At 40.2% G+C, this 23,179-nt stretch overlaps 2 protein-coding genes and 1 pseudogene across 3 annotated transcripts in view; 1 reads left to right on the top strand and 2 right to left on the bottom strand.

The window, feature by feature from the left end:
- Positions 1-23: 23 nt before the first annotated feature.
- On the top strand, positions 24-8,577 carry PIH1D2 (PIH1 domain containing 2). 2 transcript variants are annotated; one of them, XM_010334567.2, is made up of 6 exons: positions 24-272; positions 1,061-1,268; positions 3,888-4,011; positions 4,362-4,607; positions 5,283-5,548; positions 7,631-8,577. In XM_010334567.2, exons 2-6 carry the CDS (start codon positions 1,092-1,094, stop codon positions 7,763-7,765), a joined length of 948 nt encoding a protein of 315 aa, XP_010332869.1. In that variant the 5' UTR covers positions 24-272; positions 1,061-1,091; the 3' UTR covers positions 7,766-8,577. The 2 variants fall into 2 exon arrangements, with proteins under 2 accessions (XP_010332869.1, XP_010332868.1); XM_010334566.3 differs by having other exon boundaries at positions 25-222.
- Positions 8,578-12,216: 3,639 nt separating this feature from the next.
- The window catches only part of DLAT (dihydrolipoamide S-acetyltransferase), a 34,407-nt gene continuing 23,444 nt past the window's right edge, over positions 12,217-23,179 (bottom strand). The window contains exons 12-14 of the mRNA XM_039471036.2: positions 16,316-16,478; positions 15,491-15,627; positions 12,217-14,384 (exon numbers count right to left, since the gene is read on the bottom strand). Coding sequence (XP_039326970.1) covers positions 14,255-14,384; positions 15,491-15,627; positions 16,316-16,478 — 430 coding nt within the window. The 3' untranslated portion in view covers positions 12,217-14,254. The remainder of the gene's footprint in view (positions 14,385-15,490; positions 15,628-16,315; positions 16,479-23,179) is intronic.
- On the bottom strand, positions 19,143-19,241 carry LOC120364773 (U6 spliceosomal RNA; annotated as a pseudogene).

Here is a 23,179-nt window from a genome sequence, read left to right as displayed (position 1 = left end):
GAGACTCCCACAAGGGAGGGTTCTCAGGACACTCCAGAGACTGACTGGTGCAGAAGGGCTGCGGGCGCTTTCCTGGAAGGTGCTAGCCTGGCACCAGAAGGGAAACGTTCCGGAACTAGATATAAAGAGACTTTTCTGCCTGAAACTCCGGACCCAATTAGATGTTGTACCCAGGCTAGTTACCCTGGTAATAGATGTTGCGGTTTGTCAAGGAACTAAGAGGTGGGTTTGCCGACTTACGGAATGATTACCCGTTAGAACTGAGAGAAGAGGTGGGTTTGCAGACCTATGGAATGATTACCCGTTAGTTAAGTTTCCCATTTAGCGTAACCCTAACATAGTAGTTGAAGAATCTAAACCTCCTCTTTCCCTCATTGTGAAGATGCTGTGGGAGACCTCTCTAATGGAAGAAGAGGCCAAGGAGAGTTATCTGAAGACGTAAAGGTTCCCAGCCTCTCTGTTAGCTGACTTAATCCTCGAAATAACCCTATGACATAGGTATTATCATCTTCATTTTGAGCAGAACGAAGAAGAGGCAGATACACACACGCACACACACACACACACACACACAAATAATTGCTCAAGGTCAACAGCTAGAGACAGAACTAAGACCGGAATCTAGGCATTCTGGCTCGCGAGTCCATGCTTTGAATTACTAAACTATACTGAAGATTAAGGAAGTCTCACGTGGCCCTCACCCAACGTAAGATTTCAGAACTGACAATATCAGAACTGGCAATTTCAGAACTGGGGAGGTACCAGTCAGGTGTTGGAACAAGAAGATCAGGAAACCCAGACTTAAAATGATTACTCTGACTTGTCAGGTCCAAGTAGAAGTAAGGCCTTATCCGAGAGGACAACATGAGAAGATAGGAAGAGGTACTAGATAATTAAAGAACAAGGAAGACATAAAGTGGTGCTGATCCACAACCTTTTAGACACAGGTGCTAAGTGCTAACTTCACCAGAACAATTCCTGCCCATTCCACCTCCCCAAAGCAGAAATAAATCAATAGTTACGCAGACACTTTTCTTCCTGAAGTCATGTCTTTCCACAGGCTTAAGAAACTTATTCACAATTCATCAGTTATGGAAACATCCTCAAAGGGTCTGCTCACCCAAGTTACTCAATTGTGGAATCTCCTAGATGATCTAGCTGAAAGTGACCCTGAGGGCTATGAGAAGTTTATTCAACAGCAGCTGAAAGAAGGGAAACAGCTCTGTTCTGCCCCAGAGCCACAGCTTTGCCTACAGACCAGGATTCTGGTAAGTTGAGTTAGTGCCAGGGATGGGAAGGTCTTGAATGAAATTATCCCAGAAGAACCAGGCAATACCTTACACTTAGCTATTGCTACTTTTTTTTTTTTTTTTTTTTTTTTTTTGAGACTGAGTCTTGCTCTGTCACCCAGGCTGGAGTGCAGTGGTACAGTCTTGGCTCACTGCAACCTTTGCCTCCTTGGTTCAAGCGATTCTCCTGCCTCAGCCTCTTGAGTAGCTGGTACTACAGGCATGTCCCACCACAGCTGGCTAATTTTTGTATTTTTAGTAGAGACAGGTTTCACAATGTTGACCAGGCTGATCTTGGACTCGGTGATCTACCCGCTTTGGCATCCCAAAGCGTTGGGATTACAGGCATGAGCGACTGTACCCAGCTAGCTATTGCTACTTTAACACAATTTAGAGGGAAATTGCTTCTCTAAATAGAAAATGAAACATAGCATGAAAGACTATGTTGAAGGAGTAAAAACGGGAAATTCATACTTGATAGCTCTTGGAGATTTTAAAAGCAGCCATTTTTTCTGCTAAAATAAAGATAAAAAGTAGTGAAATGATTTAGTATAAAAACATGGAGTTGGAACTTTTTCAAATAACTTATTTGGTTAGGGAGATAAGGAAGTGGTAAAATAGGGTCAAATTAACCTAGAACAAATGCTTAGATCAATTCCCCCTGCTTCCTTCCAATTCTGGGAGCCGCAATTGGACTTTTGTTTTTGTTTTTGTTTTTTGAGATAAGGTCTTGCTGGCTCTGTTGCTCAAGCTGGAGTGTAGTGGCACAATCACAGCTCATTGCAGCCCAAACGATCCTCCCACCTCAGCCTCCCAAGTAGCTGAGATCACAGGTGGGCACCACCACACCCAGCTAATTTTTTTTTTTTTTTTTTTTTTTCTTTTTGAGATGGAGTTTTGCTCTTGTTGCCCAGGCTGGAGTGCAATGGCATGATCTTGGCTCACTACAACCTCTGACTCCAAGTTCAAGCAATTCTGCCTCAGCCTCCTGAGTAGCTGGGATTACAGGCATGCGCCACCATGCCTGGCGAATTTTGTATTTTTAGTAGAAACTGGGTTTCTCCATGTTGATCAAGCTAGTCTCAAACTCCTGACCGCAGGCGATCTGCCCACCTTTGCCTCCCAAAGTGCTGGGATTACAGGCAAGCCACTGTGCCCGGACAATTTTAAAATTATTTTTGGGCCAGGCGCAGTGGCTCAAGCTTGTAATCCCAGCACTTTGGGAGGCCAAGGCGGGTGGATCACGAGGTCGAGAGATCGAGACCATCCTGGTCAACATGGTGAAACCCCGTCTCTACTAAAAATACAAAAAACTAGCTGGGCATGGTGGCACGTGCCTGTAATCCCAGCTACTCAGGAGGCTGAGGCAGGAGAATTGCCTGAACCCAGGAGGCGGAGGTTGCGGTGAGCCAAGATCGCGCCATTGCACTGCAGCCTGGGTAACAAGAGCGAAACTCCGTCTCAAAAAAAAAAAAAAAAAAAAATTATTTTTGTAGAGACAGGGTATCCCTGTGTTTCCCAGCCTCGTCTCAAATTCCTAGGCTCAAGCGATCCTCCTACCTTAGCCTCCCAAACTGCTAGGGTAACATACATGAGCTACCATGCCTGGTCTGGATTCCTGATTAAAAGGCAACAGCCACCAGGCATGGTGGCTCACGCCTGTAATCCCAGCTCTTAGGGAGGCAGAGGTGGAAGGATAACTTGAGCCCAGGAGTTTGAGACCTTCCTGGGCAATATAGAGATCCCGTTCTCCACAAAGAGGAAAAAAAGGCAGCAGCCTTGAGAAAATCAAGAAACAACAGTATAATCAAACAGGTTTTTTTTTTGTTTTTGTTTTTGTTTTTGTTTTTGTTTTTGTTTTTGTTTTTGTTTTTGAGATGGAATTTCGCTCTTGTTACCCAAGGTGGAGTGCAATGGCGTGATCTCGGCTCACCGCAACCTCCGCCTCCTGGGTTCAGGCAATTCTCCTGCCACAGCCTCCTGAGTAGCTGGGATTACAGGCACACGCCACCATGCCCAGCTAATTTTTTGTATTTTTAGTAGAGATGGGGTTTCACCATGTTGACCAGGATGGTCTCGATCTCTTGACCTCGTGATCCACCCACCTTGGCCTCCCAAAGTGCTGGGATTACAGGCTTGAGCCACCGCGCCCAGCTCAGTTTTAATACATGGAATGACTTAATTGGAGCCTAAAATTCTTTCAGTTATGTGGTGAGTGGCTTTCAGGATATTATTTTTTTAATGGTTTCCTTCTTTTTTTTTTTGAGACAGAGTTTCACTTTTGTCACCCAGGCTGGTATGCAATGGTGTAATCTCCACTCACTGCAACCTCTGCCTCCTGGGTTCAAGCAATTCTCCTGCCTCAGCCTCCCTGAGTAGCGGGGATTACAGGCATCTGCCACCACATCTGGCTAATTTTATTTTTAGTAGAGATAGAGGTTTCACCATGTTTACCAGACTGGTCTTGAACTCCTAACCTCAGGTGATCTGCCCACCTCAGCCTCCCACAGTGCTGGAATTACAGGCATAAGCCACTGTGCCCAGCCTTAAATGGTTTTAAACTAGGTTTTGAGATACGCAAAATTATTTGCTTTCCAGAAACCAAAAGAAAAAATACTTTTTATCAACCTGTGTCAGTGGACAAGGATCCCAGCTCCCCAGTCAACCACTCATTCAGTACCTCTAGCTGTTGGCAAACCAGAAGATACAACTGAGACATCAGGTACAAATAATTAAGGGAGAGAGCACATTGTAAAAATGTTATTAGGAATGGACAAGATTTAACTTGATTGAGAGGATTTCAAGTAAAATTCTTTGTTTGGTGATAATAGAATTACAACTAGTGGATCTTTGTGCAAATTTAATACTGTTTAACTTTTGTAATAAGATGAGCTGTTTTAATCCATGTAAAAGTGCCAGGAAATGTCATAATTGCTGTAGCACTACTATGATTACCTCTGAAAAATACAGGAATATTCTCTAGCTTTATCAGGAATATGGATTAATATATGCCTGACAGTACCATTAGTGCAACAAATTGTCTTTATTTCGTACCTTCAATTACACACACAGATGCTTACACAGTCATCGATGTTGCCTACAATCCTGATGTTCTTCAGGCGGCAGAAGAGGACCAACTGAAAAAAAATCAGTTAATTCAGATGGCCATGAAATGCATTGAGGAGCAATTCCAGTTCACTCTCTCACACTCTTACTGTATTACCAAATTTAGAATAAAAGGAAGCATTCAAAGAATGAAACAAAATTTGATGGGAATCCAAACTGATTCCACAGATTTAAGAGAAAAAATGAGAAGGGGTAAGTTGATGATTGTATATGGAAAACTAAACTGCTTTAAGATTTCTTTTTTTTTGCATCCTGTATACATTTTGCAAACTAAAAGTCTCTATTTTAAAGGGTGAGAAACTTAAGATAGAAAAAAATGTGAATATTAGATATTAGAAATATTATCATATCCTTGATTTTAAAATCTTGAAAACTTTTCAATCAAATTCTTTGGCTTAACATTCTTTTGGCTTAAGATTCCTAAACTGGCCAGGCACGGTGGCTCAAGCCTGTAATCCCAGCACTTTGGGAGGCCGAGGCGGGTGGATCGCGAGGTCAAGAGATCGAGACCATCCTGGTCAACATGGTGAAACCCCATCTCTACTAAAAATACAAAAAATTAGCTGGGCATGGTGGCGCGTGCCTGTAATCCGAGCTACTCAGAAGGCTGAGGCAGGAGAATTGCCTGAACCCAGGAGGCGGAGGTTGCGGTGAGCCGAGATTGCGCCATTGCACTCCAGCCTGGGTAACAAGAGCAAAACTCCATCTCAAAAAAAACAAAAAAAAAAAAAGATTCCTAAACTAATTTAACTGCAGCTTTATCTACCATCTCTACTAACACCACATATATAATAGCTCATAGCTTGATAGTATTTTACATTGTGGATTTATTTTTTATCTCCCTGCCCCACCCTTTTTTTCATGAAGAACTAACTCTTGGACATATACGAAGCAGTACTATGAGCAATCCAGATCATTTTCCTCAACTGTTACTGCCAAAAGACCAAGTTTCAGGCAAAGCAGTGTGTCTGATAGAAGAGATTTCTAGTACTGAAATCCAGGTGGAGATGAAGATACCAGTCTATGAAATAAAAATTGTGCATGATCACAATGAGAAACCTCTGAAAATTGAGTTGAAAGTTGAATTACCTGGTATTAATTCTGTCTCTCTCTGTGATCTTAGTGTTTCTGAGGTAAGTTAAATAGATAATACTGTACATTTGTATCGGTCAGCATTCACTATATTATGCCATAGTAAGAAACCATAACATGTCAGGGGCTTACAATGATTTGCTGAGGTTACCCGGTGAAGGAGCAATTCCCATCTGAGATATGCCATTCCCATAGCAAAGGGAAATGGTCAAACCATGCAATGGATACTAATACTTCTACTCAGACATGGCACTTCATTATATCACTTCTACTCACACTCCATTGGCCGAAGTTTAAGTCACAAGGCCAAATCCTACATCAGGAGGACTAAGAAGTATATTCTCACAGACAGTCACAGGAAGTCATATGGCAGGGATGTACAATCCTCTTACAGAAGAGCAAATACTTGGAGTCAGTCCTGCAATCTACCACAGTCTACATTGTTGGTCACAAATATTTGCTGCTTTCCAGAAGGGAAATACCTCCAATCCCACTATCAGACTCCAAAGGACAGGATTTTGCATTCTCTTCCTCTTGAACCATGGACTATGACATGTGAAGAAAAGTGATGTACTCTGCCAGTCCCATCCATTATACAATGTGGAATGGGAAGATAACCATAATTAACCATCTCAATTCAGAAATTGGAAAAATAAGAGGCACACTGCAGTTACTGGTGCACAGCAATTCTGAAATCCTAGTAGGTAGACATTGTGAGGGCTCCTTTTCTGGAGGCAGAGGATGTTCTTACTTAGGTTCCTTGAGAAGGTTCTGTAATTACCGAGCTCCCCAGTTCCATTGTTTTCCATGACCTTTAGCTTCAGTCTTCAGGAGGATGCTTTCTTTTTTTCCTCTTTCCCTCTATCCACCTTGGCCACATCTGAAGAGTATTGAAGAATGTGCCATTCTTATATGCTAAATAGCCTTTTCAGCCTGGTCCCTGCTCATGGAATCCTGGGACCCAAAGGATTGCTTTAAATTTTGAAGTCAGTTTATTTTAGTCCAGGCTGGATTATTTTCTTTGATTCCAGTCAGTGATACCCATAATTCTTTTTAGACATTGCCCTTATTTCAATACTTGCCTGTCTTCTTTAGACTTATTGCTGTCATTTTAGTCAAATGTAAGAATTTACTGACGTCTACCTTAATACATTCAAAGGTTTTAGCAAAGAGCGTGAAGATTTATGAAGATTTAATCTTTGCCTCTATACTGTCTTAATCAACCTTTGTTGATAAAAATTTCTCCATTTTATCCTTTACTGGCTGAAAATAAAAATTAGTTCCACTTTTCATTGAGATTTAGAATCTTGGCACTCTATATTAAAGTCCCTTCTAATTTTTTTTTGTTTGTTTGTTTATTTGAGACAGAGTCTCGTTCTGTCATTCAGACTGGAGTGCAACGGTACCATTTTGGCTCACTGCAACCTCCACTTCCCAAGTTAAATCTATTCTCCTGCCTCAGCCTCTTGAGGAGCTGGGATTACAGGCATATGCCACCAAGCCTGGCTAATTTCGTATTTTTAGTAGAGATGGGGTTTTACCATGTTGCCCAGGATGGTCTCAAACTCCTGGCCTCAAGTGATCCACCCACTCTCAGCCTCCCAAAGTGCTGGGATTACAGGTATGAACCACCGCACTCAGCCAATTCCCTTTTAATTTTACTTGCAAATGGTCCATTCTAAACTCAACTTTCTTGTAAATACCCTGTTAAATGTAGCGATCAGAACAAACACATGTTCCCAACTGTCTATTTTCCCACTTCTTTACCTAAAGCCACAAAGCAACTAGCCACAGAGTATTTGTCATCCAAATCACTGTGTCAGTTTCGCTAAACACTTAATCATTACGAAACATGGATCACTATCTTTCCAGGCTCCAATGTTTCCTTGCTGTCTGCTGGTCAGCCACATAATTTAGGATGGCAACACTCTACTGTGGTACTGCATCAGTTAACATGTGATGTAGTGAGCAGCAGTACCACCTTAAAATCTAAGGGATTTACAACAGTAATTTTTTGCTAATTCCAAGTCACATGGCAACAAATTAGATCTTATTGGAAAGGAATGAGTAACTGTATCACAAATTTTAAGCAGGAAATATCTCTCTTGGTTTATTATTCTTAGGATGATTTATTGATTGAAGTATCTGAGAAGTACAGATTACATCTGAATCTTCCAAAACCTGTTGATACTGAAATGACTACAGCAAAATTTATCAAAGAAAAATCCACGCTAATCATCACAATGCCTTTGGTGTAAAACAAGAGCATCATATGCTTGGGTTTTCAGTGCTAAAGTCATATGAATTAAAGGACTTTCATTATGGGTAAAGAGATAGTAGTTTATCTTAAACTTAACAATTCCATTATTTTCTAAGTTCATCTTGACAGATTTTCTCTGCAGCTGTTTTTGTCTTATGTTTTTAAACTCACTTTCTTCTTCTCAAATAAACATCAATCAGAAACTATTAAAAACAGTATTGCCATGACATACTTGTTTTAAAGATATCTTAAGTAATTTATCATTTGGAAAAATTCTAATTGTTTCCAAGTAACAAGCGAGAACTCTTGGTTTACTGCTTGAAAAAGTCTCTAGTAAATTTTTCTATCAGGAAAAAATCCCAGACTGTACAATCAAGTTTTTTATTACCATGGTGGGTTGCATCAGTGAGTCTCCTCCAACAATAAAAATACAGGGCTAAATATAATATTCAACCCTATGCTTCTGTTAACCTCTGTACTTCACTGAGACTGAGTCTTGATGTATCACTCAGGCTGAAGTGCAGTGGTGTGATCTTGGCTTACTGCAACCTTTGCCTCCCAGGTTCAAGCCATTCTCCTATCGCAGCCCCTGAGTAGTTGGGTCCATAGGCATGCACCACCATGCCTGGCTTATTTTATTTTATTTTATTTTATTTTTTTGAGACAGAGTCTCGCTCTGTCACCAGGCGCCAGGCTAGAGTGCAGTGGTGCAATCTCGGCTCACTGCAACCTCTGCTTCCGGGGTTCAAGCAATGCTCCTGCTTCAGCTTCCCAAGTAGCTGGGACTACAGGCGCACACCACCATGCCCAGCTAATTTGTGTTTTTTTTTTTTTTTTTTTTTTTTTGAGACAGAGTTTCGCTCTTGTTGCCCAGGCTGGAGTGCGATGGCGCGATCTCGGCTCACCGCAACCTCCGCCTCCTGGGTTCAGGCAATTCTGCCTCAGCCTCCTGAGTAGCTGGAATTACAGGCACACGCCACCATGCCCAGCTAAGTTTTAGTATTTTTAGTAGAGACGGGGTTTCACCATGTTGACCAGGATGGTCTCGATCTCTTGACCTCGTGATCCACCCACCTCCGCCTCCCAAAGTGCTGGGATTACAGGCTTGAGCCACCGCGCCCAGCAATTTGTGTATTTTTTAGTAGAGATGGGTTTTACCATGTTGGCCAGGATAGTCTTGATCTCTTGACCTCGTGATCCACCTGCCTTGGCCTCCCAAAGTGCTGGGATTATAGGCATGAGCCACCACGCCCAGCCAACACCTGGCTAATTTTTTTTTGACAGAGTTTTGCTCATTACCCAGGCTGGAGTGCAACGGCACGGTCTCGGCTCACTGCAACCTCCGCCTCCGGGGTTCAGACAATTCTCCTGCCTCGGCCTCCTGAGTAGCTGGGATTACAGGCACGTGCCACCATGCCCAGCTAATTTTTTTGTATTGTTAGTAGAGACGGGGTTTCACCATGTTGACCAGGATGGTCTCGATCTCTTGACCTTGTGATCCATCTGCCTCAGCCTCCCAAAGTGCTGGGATTACAGGTGTTAGCCACCACCCCCAGACCCTAACCTCTGTACTTCAGTTAAACAGCTCTGCCAGGAGACCCATCTACCCATCTAGACATTTTAGTATCAGATATAGACTTGTCTATAGATTGGATATAATGACATAGTAACAGTAAGCAAATTATATCTTTTTCCCCCCCAGGCTGGAAAGCAGTAGCGCAACCTTGGCTCACTGCAACCTCTGCCTCCTGGGTTCAAGTGCTTCTCCTGTCTCAGCCTCCTGAGTAGCTGGGATTACAGGTGCCCATCACCACGCCCAGCTAATTTTTGTATATTTAGTAGAGACAGGGTTTTGCCATGTTGGCCCGGCTGGTTTCAAACTCTGACTTCAGGTAATCCACCTGCCTCAGTCTTCCAAAGTGCTGGGATTACAGGCGTGAGCCACCACGCCCAGCCTGCAAAATATCTCTTATTTGAACAAAAAAGTAATTGACATTGGGACAAGCGCTTTCCTCCTAAAGAAATGATCAGAAGTATAGAAGTTATGTACTTTCATCTATCATTCATCTCTTCTAAGCTCTGAAGTACAAAAGTACCAACTATCCAATTTATACACCAAGTAAGCTATATGCAGACTTTAAATACCCCTTAATTATCTTTTCTAGATACAAGTTTCCTTTACTTAACATTGTAATAAAGTTTCTAGTTCAATAGACAGGCCAAAGTCCTTACTAATTTTAAAACCTTTTGTTTGTTTGTTTTAAGATGGGGGTTTCACCATATTGGTTAGGCTGGTCTTGAACTCCTGACATCAGGTGATCCACCCACCTCAGCCTCCCAAAGTGCTGGGATTACAGGCGTGAGCCACCGTGCTCGGCTAAAACTTTTTAACTATAAAAACTAACGTTGTGGAACAGAAATGACTGATACATGACATTTAAAAGAAATATAGGCCAGGTGAGGTGGCTCATGTCTGTAATCCCAGCACTTTGGAAGGCTGAGGTGGGCAATCACAAGGTCAAGAGATCAAGACCAACCTGGCCAGCATGGTGGTGGGCACCTGTAGTCCCAGCTACTTGGGAGGGCTGAGGCAGGAAAATCGCTTGAACCCAGGAGGTGGAGGTTGCAGTGAGCCCAGATCACGCCACTGCACTCCAGCCTGGGCGACAGAGCAAGACTCTGTCTCAAAAATATATATATATTTATATAATTTTTTTTTTTTTTACGGTCTTGCTCTGTCGCCCAGGCTGAAGTGCAGTGGCGGGATCTTGGCTCATCGCAACCTCTGATCCCTACCCTGGCTCCACCCCAGGTTCAAGTGATTCTCCTGCCTTAACCTCCTGAATAGCTAGGATTACAGGCACCTTTGACCATGCCTGGCCAATTTTTGTATTTTTAGTAGAGACTGGGTCTCACCATGTTGGCCAGGATGGTCTGAAACTCCTGACCTCAAGTGATCTGCCTGCCTTGGCCTCCCAAAATGTTGGGATTACAGGCGTGAGCCACTGTGCCTGGCCTAAAGCAAACATAATTTTCTTCCTTTTTTTTCTTCACAGTAGCAACAGGGCACACTGGTATCTCAAGAAACATAATTTTCTTAAGCCTGGTCTGGATTTTTGTTTTTTTCCTTGTCTCAAATCACCTTTTTGAAGGCCCAGTCTGATTTAAGTTCTGCTAGTAACAGGATAATTTATCTCCTGAAAAATTTCTGGAACTGTATCATGTCCTAAAATTAACAAATCTATTACATTCTCACCCCTAAAAAAAACTTGAGTGCCTTCACCTTATCTTTCGTCCTACAATATCACTACCAAAATATATTTCCTAAAAACTCTTAACCACATAGAACTGAATCGCTACCCTTGCACTCAGCACTTAGATGTCCTTACATCATTATCTGTTTGTGTACTCATGCACATCAAGACCTAATATACTTAAAGTGGTAAAATTTACATTCTAGTTATTTTTCAAAGTATTCTCACTCATATCATTTTATATTAATAAAAACAGCTCTACCTTCCCCTCCTTACAAAAAACAAAACATGGCCCAGGAAGGGCATTAACTAATAATGAACTATGGACTGGTTTAAATTGAAATATTACTAAGATTTCTTTTTCTCAAAATTAGAAATTTGGAGGCTGGGTGCAGTGGCTTACGTCTGTAATCCCAGCACTTTGGGAGGCTGAGGTGGGCAGATCACAAGGTCAGGAGATCGATACATTCTTGGCTAACACAGTGAAAGCGAGTCTCTACTAAAAATACAAAAAATGAGTGAGACATGGTGGCTGAGGCAGGTTCCCCTTCAACCCGGGAGGCAGAGGTTGCAGTGAGCTGAGATCATGCCACTGCACTCCTGGTGACAGAGCAAGAGTCCATCTCAAAAAAAAAAAAAAGACTGGACTTTTCTACAAACTTGGTTTTAGATTGCCTATCAGTAATTATAATTTCCCCATGTATTCCATGACTTGTGCATTACACATGATGAAACATACTTGCTTACTCCTTTCTAGACCATGCCTTGGGATACCCTAACTTAACACTCACAAGCTTCAGAATTGGGAATAAACTACCTAACAGAACCAGACCACACTTTCCATCTTGGTAGTAAGTACCACATCCTAACACAGGGTGCTTCAGGAACTCTTTGAGCTCAAAGTTTTAGATTATATTCTCCAAAATGCAGTCCATATTTTACCAATTATATGAACTCAAAATTCATCTGTATTGACAGCTTATACATACATGGCTGTCCCTAGATATAAATAATTTAAATGTGAAAACAATTATTAATAGAAAAAATTAAACCAGACATATTGAAGACATATGCTTTAATTTTAAAATAATCACATATGAACCAAAAACACTATTTCTCTTTTTTCCTTCACTTCTGGTAAGAGACTGAATCCAGATTTAGATTACAGCTCAGATTAATTTTTAACTCAATGATGTTTATTAGAAAACAACTTTTTATTATTTTTTTCAAGGGAACAACAGAACGACAAACATTAGCAAAAGGTGAGTTATCTTTGAAGTTCTGAATGTTTGAACCAGATTTGGATCATATTGATGATGGTCCCTTGTGATAAGCTTGTTTCTTTTAGATAATCTTCAACCTAAAATTACTAATTACTGAAAAATCAGATTAATGTATTGTTTTTATAATAATACAGCAAGGTAAAAGTCTGGAATATATGGAGTGTCACTTGTGCACCATGTAATAATGAATATTTAGAAACAAATTCAACACTGAAACACTTAAAGCAAATTTCAGGGGATAACTCCCCAATTACATATACAAGGAAGTACTGGTCAAATTTCATTTTAAGTAGTCATAAATAATTTCAAGTGTTTATTAAAACATATAAATATTAATAGAAAGTCTGGAATTGTGATAATGTTCCCAATTCATTTTTATAATCCTGAATATCCTCCTTCCTTCCTTCCAAAAGAAAGGCAAAATCTAACAAAATGGAAAAAAGTATTTAGGCTAATAAGGTAGCAAACTAGTTAATATTTTCTCTGCAACAGTATTTTAGGGCTTTCTTACTTTAAATGAGATGATGCTGGAGTAGAGAGACACAGAACACTTTTTTACACACATTTAACTTTTTTTACTTTATCCAAGTAGAAATTGCCATTTTGTTTTTGGCATTTTTAAGCACTCTAAAATGTTTACCAATGTACCCCTCCTCTTCTTTACAGATAGGATTTGGGATAAATAGACTTTGGCACGTTTTTAACTCTAGTAACCATATTTTACATATGTACATTTTTAGTTATCTGACAGCATTTTCCAGAGTGGAGTAATAAATTATGTTAATTAGATTCATTTACAATGAATTTCCAGTTAATCTTAGAAGGAAAATTCTAGTTTCACAACTTCTGTTAAATTCTATTAAAAATGTTTCTTTTTTTTTTTTCTTTTTTTTTTTTTTTTTGAGGAGGAGTTTCCCTCTTGTTACCCAGGCTGGAGTGCAATGGCGTAATCTCGGCTCACCGCAACCTCCACCTCCTGGGTTCAGGCAATTCTCCTGCCTCAGCCTCCTGAGTAGCTGGGATTACAGGCACGCACCACCATGCCCAGCTAATTTTTTGTATTTTTAGTAGAGACGGGGTTTCACCATGTTGACTAGGATGGTCTCAATCTCTTGACCTTGTGATCCACCCACCTCGGCCTCCCAAAGTGCTGGGATTACAGGCTTGAGCCACCGCGCCCGGCCTTCTAAAAATGTTTCTTTTTTGGAGGTAACAGTTGAATTCTGTACTCAAAATTACACATTTGTTTAAATAAATCACACAAATTCTCATTTATATCAGGTAGCTTGTTTATATTTAGATCATTATCTCAAGAGGGGGGAAAACAACCATATATAGGTTATAGAAAAATAAACAATCAGCTGAAGAGGTCTAAGAAAATGCTGACTTGTAAAATTTCACTTATTTTCCTTGAAGTTTTCTACCCTTCCCATTCATGGTAAACAAAGATCATGTAATGGAAAATTTTAAACCAGGGTTAAATTCTAAAGTAAAATTCAATTCAAGCCCTTCCTCCAAGAGAACTAATTTTCCTGATTTCTCTTTCTCTCACATCTTAAGGAGAACATTTTAGGAAATTAAGTTTCAGAACTTCAAGGTTTCACCCAGGTTACCTTTATGTACTTGTCTTTAGGGAACCACAATCCTACCTATCCTACATTTCCTAGTGGATGTACTTATCACCAAAGGTCTAGGCAAGGCCACATGTCCCTTAACTAGGAGTACACAGCTAAAAATCTGGTGTCTGATTATTAAATGTGCACAATATTTGGGTGTAATCGTCATTTTAAAAATTCAGTAATGCCCATTATAAATAACTTATCTGGACAGACTCAATAATAAAAATAACTGGTTAACTTTAAAATAAAAACCACCTGTTTAATAACATATAAATATCTTGATAAGAATGAATGAGTGTGACCTGGGAGAGTTTAGAAATTCTTGAGTTAGTTACAACAACATAGTGATAGGTTTTTCAAGGTACTTTCTAAACTCAGCAAGCCACTGAGCTCCAACTGCTCCATCCACCACCCGGTGATCACAACTGAGTGTAACAGACATCATGCTAGCCACATCGAACCTAGAAAAAAATAAAAACATTTTAGATATTCTGAAAGAAAAGAACTGCATTTCAGCCAGTAACCACCCAAATGCTCGCTATTACCTTAAAATCCCAACCAGGCAATATTTCCTATCTACTCTTCCAGTCTCCTATACCTTTAATTCAAATTAATAGCTTGAAGAAACAGACCACATACCTGCAGTATGGGTGGGCAATGGGCCAAATCCTGCCCTCTAAGTTTTTATAAGTAAAGGTTTACTGCAATTCATTTATGTATTGTTTATGCCTCCTTTCACATTATAATGCAACAGAGGCCATATCTCTCAGAAAGCCTAAAATACTTACTATATGACTAAGAAAAAACATGCTGACTCCTCACCTAGGATAAAGGCTTTCCACCTCAAAAACTGAAACTCTGGCTGGGCACGGTGGCTCATTCCTATTATCCCAGCAGTTTGGGAGGCCAAGGTGGGCAGATCACTTGAGGTCAGGAGTTCAAGACCAGCCTGGCCAACATGGTGAAAAACCCCACCCCATGTTTACTAAAATACAAAAATTAGCCAAAGCATGATAGTGCATGTCTGTAATCTCAACTATTCAGGAGACTGAGGCCAGAGAATTTCTTAAACCTGGGAGGTGGAGATTGCAGTGAGCTGAGATGGCACCACCGCACTCCCACCTGGGTGACAGAGTAATTGAGACTCCATCTCAAACAAACAAACAAAAACACTAATACTCAAAAATAGGTATGGTTGGCCCTCCATATATCTACCCATGGGTTCCAAATCCATAGTTTAAACCAACCATGGATCCAAATTTCTGGAAAGTAAACAATTCCACAAATTTCCAGTCAGTAAAACTTGAATTTGCCGCACACTGGGTACTATAGAGGATCCACATGAATTAAGTGCTATTTAGGTGTTGTGTTATAAGCAGAGATTAAAGTATACAGAAGGATGTGCGTAGGTTATATGCAAATACTACATCATATTATATCAGGGACGTAAGCATTGTAAATTGCGGTATTTGAGGGGGTTCCTAGAGCCAATCCTGAAGATACCACAGAACATGTGTATAATGTAATAAAAATTAGCTTATGACTTCCCATCCAGTTTGGCACTTACCCTTTTTCATTATCTGCTGGAACCAGTTTATCCTCTGAAGCACCGATTGCCAAAATACATGCTTGAGGTGGGTTAATAATAGCAGAGAAATTCTTAATTCCAAACATTCCTAAATTGGAGATCGTAAAAGTGCCACCCTAGAGGAAAAAAATATTAAAAATAGATTATACTGTTTGTCAACATAAATCAGAAAACATGACAAATGTTCTATGAAAAGACTAAGTGAAAAAGGTGCAAGGTCTTAAGAAAGGCCTGAATGGAATACACATTACTGAAAATATACAACTATTACAATATGAAGAAAGAAGTCACCTGGAAAATGTTTTATTATCAGACAATGTCTTCTTTTGGATATGTAATTGAGTTTGGGTTTTTATTTTCAGAACCATGTGTCAATAAGAATTAAATGGCAGGCCAGGCATGGTGGCTCATAACTGTAATCCCAGTATTCTGGGAGGCTGAGGTGGGCAGATCATTTGAGGTCAGGAGTTTGAGACCAGCCTGGCCAACACAGTGAAACCCCATCTCTGCTAAAAATGTACACAAAAAAAATTAGCCAGGTGTGGTGGCATGTGCCTGTAATACCAGCTACTCAGGAGGCTGAGGCAGGAGAATTACCTGAACCTGGGAGGTGAAGGTTGCAGTGAGCCAAGATTACACCACTGCACTCCAGCCTGGGTGACAAGAGTAAGACTCTGTCTCAAAAAATAAATAAATAAATAATAAAAATAATTATGTGGCAGAATCAAAAGGTGAAAAATGCAATAAATGCATTATGTAAACCTTAAAAATAATGTAATTAGAAAGCAATAATTAATACCTTACCTGGAATTCGTGTGGCTGTAGTTTACCCTCTCTTGCTTTGGTTGCTAAAGAAGTAACATCATTAGCAATGGTTTCCAGTCCTTTTATATGTGCATTAAACACAATAGGTGTGATGAGTCCTGCAGGAGTACTGACTGCAACACTGACATCAACAACATGATTTCTGTTTAAAAATAAAAAGAAATATAAATAATCAAAAAGTGTTTATTAAGAGCTTATGTGCCAGGTTAACAAGAATATTATTTACTTCAAAAACTTTTTGAACCAATGTGTATGTTACTGTTTAGCCAAAGATGATATCTATCCCTAATTTTTACATTTTGTTGTCCCCTCTCCTTGACTTTCAGTTATTAAAAATGAATGAGAGGGCTGGGAACATGGTTCACAGCTGTAATCCCAGCACTTTGGGAGGCCAAGGCAGGCAGATCATTTGAAGTGAGGAGTTTGAGACCAGGCTGGCCAACATGGCAAAACTCTGTCTCTACTAAAAATACAAAAGCTAGCTGGGCATGGTGGTACACACTTGTAGTCCCAGCTACTCAGGAGGTTGAGGCAGGAGAATCGCTTGAACCTGGGAGGCGGAAGTTGCAGTGAGCTGAGATCATGCCATTGTACTCTCCTGCCTGGGCAGCAGAGCAAGACTCCGTCCCCAACCACCACCTGCCCTCCCCCCACCAAAACAACAACAACAACAACAACAACAAAACCACCTGCCTTGACCCACACATGAATGTAGCTGGAAAAAAAAAAACCCACCGACTAGAACTCCTTGGATTTTGAGTGGAAGTACATTGGCTGGAATTGAGTTTCTGCAGGTAGTCTGAGCAGATGAAAGGAAGAACAGAGGGAAAACAACTGCATTGTAGCAAGAAATAGAGGTGCACAGGACACATAGTGGTGGTACCTCAGAAGAACATAAAAGTAGGGGTTCCCAATCTTTTTTTTTTTTTTAACGCAGTATCAGATCTTTTACTGTCATCAAGGAGTCCCAATCTTTTCTACAGCAGGTGCCCCTATGCATTTAGATCTTATCTCAGAATACCTTAACACTGAAAATACTCAAATTACTAAAAAAAGAAACAGAAACCATAATGAAATCCAGTTATCAAACTGTTCAAAAAGCAAAATTATGACAAATGTGCTTCTGCATGCATACAATAATAAGATCTTGTTGCAGGTCTAATAATGGTTATCATTTTGAAGCAGGGATGAACAAAATAATATTTTGAGATATAGACATCTACAATGTGATATGAAAATAACTGATTTTTATTGGTCACCAAACACAAGTACTGTTAACATTTTATCTGTTCTCTACATTTATAAAATGTTAGTAGAGGTCAGTAAAAAAACAAAACCAAAAAACAGATTCCGTTCCCCCACCCGCCCCCGCAAGTCCCACTGAAGTTCACAAGCTCATGGATTTTATCCAGTCTCCTTGGGGTCTGTATAAGGGCCCCTGCTGGCGTTCTGCAATCGAGAAAAAGTTAAGGCTTCACACAAAGGCACAGCTCTGCTTCCAAAGAACTCCAGCTCAATGGGTACTAAATCCCCCAATCTGCCTAAGTGGGCTAGAGCAGAATTTTGTCACTTGCAAACTAACACAGGGGACCTGCTCTAACAAAAACAGTGTATAACTCATTAATTATCACAGGACTCTAGCCAAGGTATCACACAGCAAATACTGCTTTCTTGATTAAGTTATTATAATATTGCTTGTTTGATCATCTTCCCGTTGAGACAGTAAGGATAGTGTTCCCTATATTGTTTACCACTGAATCCAGTAATACCTGTTGAATGGCTGTATGAACAAGTAAATGATTGGTGTGTGGTTAGAATTAACAGACAACCTCAATTCTTTCACCTAAGTATAGAAATACCTTGATATTGCAGGTTCGATTCCAGACCACCAAAATAATACTGCAATAAAGTAAGTCACATGAATTTTCTGATTTCCCAGTAAATATGAAAGTTATACTTAATACTACACTGTTGTCTATTAGTAGCATTATGGCTAGCAAAAAACTAACATATATACCTTAATTTAAAAATACTTTATTGCGCCAGGAGCGGTGGCTCATGCCTGTAATCCTAGCATTTTGGGAGGCCGAGGTCGATCACCTGAGGTCAGGAGTTCAAGACCAGCCTGGCCATCATGGTGAAACCCCATCTTAAAAAAAAATAATAATTAAAAAAACTTTATTGCTAAAATATGCTAAAAATCATCTGAACTTTTAGTGAATTGCAATTTTTTTGCTGGTGGATCTTGCCTTGATGTTGATGGCTGCCGACTAATGAGGGTTATGGTTGCTGAAGACTGAGCAGCTGCAGCACTCTCTTAAGATAACAATAAGGTTTGCCCCACTGATTGACTCTTCTTTTTACAAAAGATTTCTTTGTAGCATGCGATGCTGTACAGCATTTTAACCATGGAACTGCTTTCAAAACTAGAGTCAATGCTCTGAAATCCTGCTGTTGCTTTGTCAACTAAATTCATAGAATATTCTAAATCCTGTTGTAATTTCAACATGTTCACAGCCTCTTTACCAGTAGATTCCAGTTCGAGAAACTACTTTCTTTGCCTATCCATGAGAAGCAACTATTCATCCATTCAAGTTTTCTCATGAGATTGCAGCAATTCATTCCCATCTTCAGGCTCCACTTCTAGTTCTAGTTCTCTTGCTATTTCTACCAACATCTGCAGTTACTTCCTCCACTAAAGTATTTGAACATCTCAAAGTTACCCATGAGGGCTAGAAGTAGCTTCTTCCAAATTGTTGTTAATGGCAATATTTTGACATCCTCTTATAAATCATGAATTTTTTTTTTTAAAATGGAATGCTTCACGAATTTGCTTGTCATCCCTGTGCAGGGGCCATGCTAATCGTCTGTCATTCCAATTTTAGTATACGTGCTGCCAAAGGACATGAATGTTCTTTTTTTTTTTTTGAGACATAGTTTTGCTCTTGATGCCCAAGCTGGAGTGCAATGGCGCAATCTCTGCTCACCGCAACCTCTGCCTCCCTGGTTAAAGCAATTCTCTGGCCTCAGCCCCCCAAGTAGCTGGGATTACAGGCATATACCAACATGCCTGGCTAATTTTGTGTTTTTAGTAGAGATGGTCTTTCTCCATGTTGGTCAGGCTGGGTCTTGAACTCCCAATCTCAGGTGATCTGCCCTCCTCGGCCTCCCAAAGTGCTGAGATTACAGGCATAAGCCACCGCACCCAGCCACATAAATGTCCTTATAGAATGATGAATCCTTTCAAGAAGGTTTTCAATTTAACTTTGCTCAGATCCATCACAGGAATACTATATATGGCAGCTATAGCCTTATGAAATGAATTTCTTAAATAATAAGACTCAAAAGTCAAAATTACTTCTTGATCCATGGGCTACAGCATGGATGCTATGTTAGCAGGCATGAAAGTAACCTCAGTCTAGGCTGGGTACTGTGGCTCATGCCTATAATCCCAGAACTCTGAGAGGCCGAGGCAGGAGAACTGTTTGAACCTGGGAGGCCGGGAGGCAGAGGTTGTAGTAAGGTGAGATTGTCCCACTGCACTCCAGCCTAGGTGACAGAGTGACACTCCATCTCAAAAAAAAACCCTCAATTTCCTTGTATATGTCCATCAGAGCTCTTGGATGAGCAGGTACATTGTCTGCAAGCATATATTTTGAAAGGCATCTTTTTTTCTGAGCAGTAGGCCTCAACAGTGGGCTTAAAATATTCAGTAGACAATGCTGTAAATAGTTGTACTATCATCAGGCTTTGTTGTTCCATATATAGCACAAGCAGAGCAGATTTAGAATAATTCTTAAGGGCTCTAGGATTTTCAGAATGGTAAATGAGCTCTGGCTTCAACTTGAAGTCACCGACTGCATTACCTGCTAACAAGAGAATCAACCTGTCCTTTGAAGTGCTAAAGCAAGGCATGGACTTTTAGATACCTGGATGGTATCTTCTTCCAGTATAAGGCTTTCATCAATTATCTTAGCTATATCCAGAATAATTTGCTGGATGCTTCTACATCAGCATTTGCTGCTTCACCCTGTACTTTTATGTTATTACGGCTTCCTTTCCTTCAACCTCATGAACCAACCCCTGCTAGCCTCAAACTTCTGTTATGTAGCTTCCTCACCTCTATCAGCCTTCAAAGAATTGAAGAGAGGTAGGGTCTTGCTCTGAAATAGGCTTTGGCTTAAGGGAATGATGTACCTGGTTTGATATTTTACACAGACCACTCAGAACTTTCTCCCTATCAGCAACAGGGCTGTTTCACTTTCTTATAATTCATGTGTTCACCACGATAGTACTTTTCATTTCCTTCACGAACGTTTTCTTTGTATTCACAACTTGGCAGTTTGGCACAAGAGGCCTAGCTTTCAACTTATCTTGGCTTCTGACATGCCTTACTCATTGAGCTTAATCATTTCTAGCTTTTGATTTAAAATAAGAGACCTTCCTTTCACTCAAAAACTCAGAGGCCATTGTAGAGTTACTAATTGGCCTGGTTTCAGTTTTATTGTGTCTCAGGGAATAGGGAGGCCTAAGGAGAGGGAGAAAGAGAAACAGCTGGTTGATAGTTCTATCAATTCTATCAACCTGTCAGAACACATGCAAAATTTATCAATGAAGTTTGCCATCTTATATGGGCATGGTTTGAGGGGCATCAAAACAATCAGAATGGCAACATCAAACATCCTTGATCACAGGTGTTACCATAACAGATATAATAAATAAAAAGTTTTAAATACTGTAAGAATTGCCAAAATGTGACACAGAGACAGGAAGTGAGCACATGCTGTTGGAAAAATGGTGCCATCAACTCGCTTGACAGAAGGTTGCCACAAGCCTTCAATTTATAAAAAAACACAGTAAATCAAAATGCAATAAAGTGAGGTATGTCTTTAGTGTCTTCTTCAGATACTCTCACAAGTAGCTGGCTCTCACTTCACACCCACACAGTAACAAGTATTGGTGAAAACACAGAGAAATTGGAATGCTTATCCACTATTGGTGGGAAGGTAAAATGGTGCAACCACTTTGAAAAATAATATATAAGTTTCTTTAAAAATTAAACATAGGCCAGGCACAGTGGCTCAAGCCTGTAATCCCAGCACTTTGGGAGGCCAAGGCGGGCGGATCACGAGGTCAAGAGATTGAAACCATCCTGGTCAACATGGTGAAACCCCATCTCTACTAAAAATACAAAAATTAGCTGGGCATGGTGGCGCGTGCCTGTAATCCCAGCTACTCGGGAGGTTGAGGCAGGAGAATTGCCTGAACCCAGGAGACGGAGGTTGCGGTGAGCCAAGATCGCGCCATTGCACTCCAGCCTGGGTAACAAGAGTGAAACTCCGTCTCAAAAAAAAATAAATAAATAAAACATAATTTTACCCTATGACTCAGGGATTCCATTCCTAGGAATCTACTGAAGAGAAATAAAAACATATGTTCACCAAAAGAATCATATATATTTACCTATGTTCACAGTAACATTATTCCTAATAGCAAAAAACTGGCCAGGCGCAGTGGCTCACACCTGTAATCCCAACACTTTGGGAGGCCAAGGCGGGTGGATCACGAGGTCAGGAGATTTGAGACCATCCTCACTACCACAGTGAAAGCCTGTCTCTCCTAAAGATACAAAACATTAGCCAGGCATGGTGGCATGCGCCTGTTTCAGCTACTCGAGAGGCTGAAGCAGGAGAACCACTTGAACCTGGGAGGCAGAGGTTGCAGTGAATCAAGATCATGTCACTGCACTCTAGCCTGGGTGACAAAGACTCCATTTCAAAAACAAGTGTTAATCAACTGGTGAATGATAAACAAGGAGGTATACTGATATACGATTAAACTCTATTCAGCAATAAAAAAAGAATCAACTACTAATACATGCTACAACATAGATGAGTCTCAAAAACATTCTGTTAAGAAAAAGAAGGCAGATGCAAAAGACCACATATTTTATGATTCCATTTCTATAAAAGGTCTAGAATATACAAATCTATAGATTTAAGCACTAGAACAGATTGCCCAGGGGCTGAAGGTGAAAGTAAGAATTTACTATAAATGAGCATGAGTGATCTTTTGGGAGTGATGGAAATTTCTAAAATTAGATACTGGTAAAGACTGCATAATTCTGTAACTTTAACAAAAATCAAGAAATTGTACATTTAGAGCAGGTGAATTTTATGTGTAAAATGGCAAATTAAAGTGTTAAAAAGTGTCTATAGGCTGGCACAGAGAAGAATGAAAGGAATATATTAATAAAAAATTCCTGCCTCTATCTAAATGGTAAGTATCCTGTATTTATATTTAAGAAATATAAATTCCCCAAATGTCTGCTGCTGTGACGATCATCATGGTGGCCAGAGAATGGAAAAGGAATGCATCTAAAACAAGGAATGGGAAAGCCCAAACAGCATCCTAGAAGGTGAGAACTGAAAGGAATGTTCAGTAATAGTGGCTAACTCAAAATGGCAGAAGAGTGTTTTAGAGAGGAGCAATAGTTGAAAATAGGCCTTCACTGAATTAAGAAGACGATCAATGACTTAAGCAAGCCATTTTTGCCAGGCTCCAGAAAACTCTCCATGAGTCAGTGATATGAATAATGCTGAAAACAGGAAGACTAATTTAAAGTCTGTTTAGTGGGCTGAATGGTGGCCCTCCAAAAGATAAGTCTTTGTCCTAATCCCTGGAACCTATCAATGTGACCTTATTTGGAAAAAGGTCTCTGGAGGTATAATTAGGATGCTGAGATGAGAAGAGATCATCCTGTATTATCTGAGTGGCCCTAAATCCAATGCCAACCATCCTCTTAAGAGAAGAGAAAATACAGACAGAGAAGGAAATGTAAAG

This window comes from Saimiri boliviensis, chromosome 6 (genome assembly GCF_048565385.1).
Source record: "Saimiri boliviensis isolate mSaiBol1 chromosome 6, mSaiBol1.pri, whole genome shotgun sequence".
Lineage (NCBI taxonomy): Eukaryota > Metazoa > Chordata > Mammalia > Primates > Cebidae > Saimiri > Saimiri boliviensis.
The sequence above is the reverse complement of the archived record's forward strand: the minus strand, read 5'-3'. Positions and strand labels throughout refer to the sequence as shown.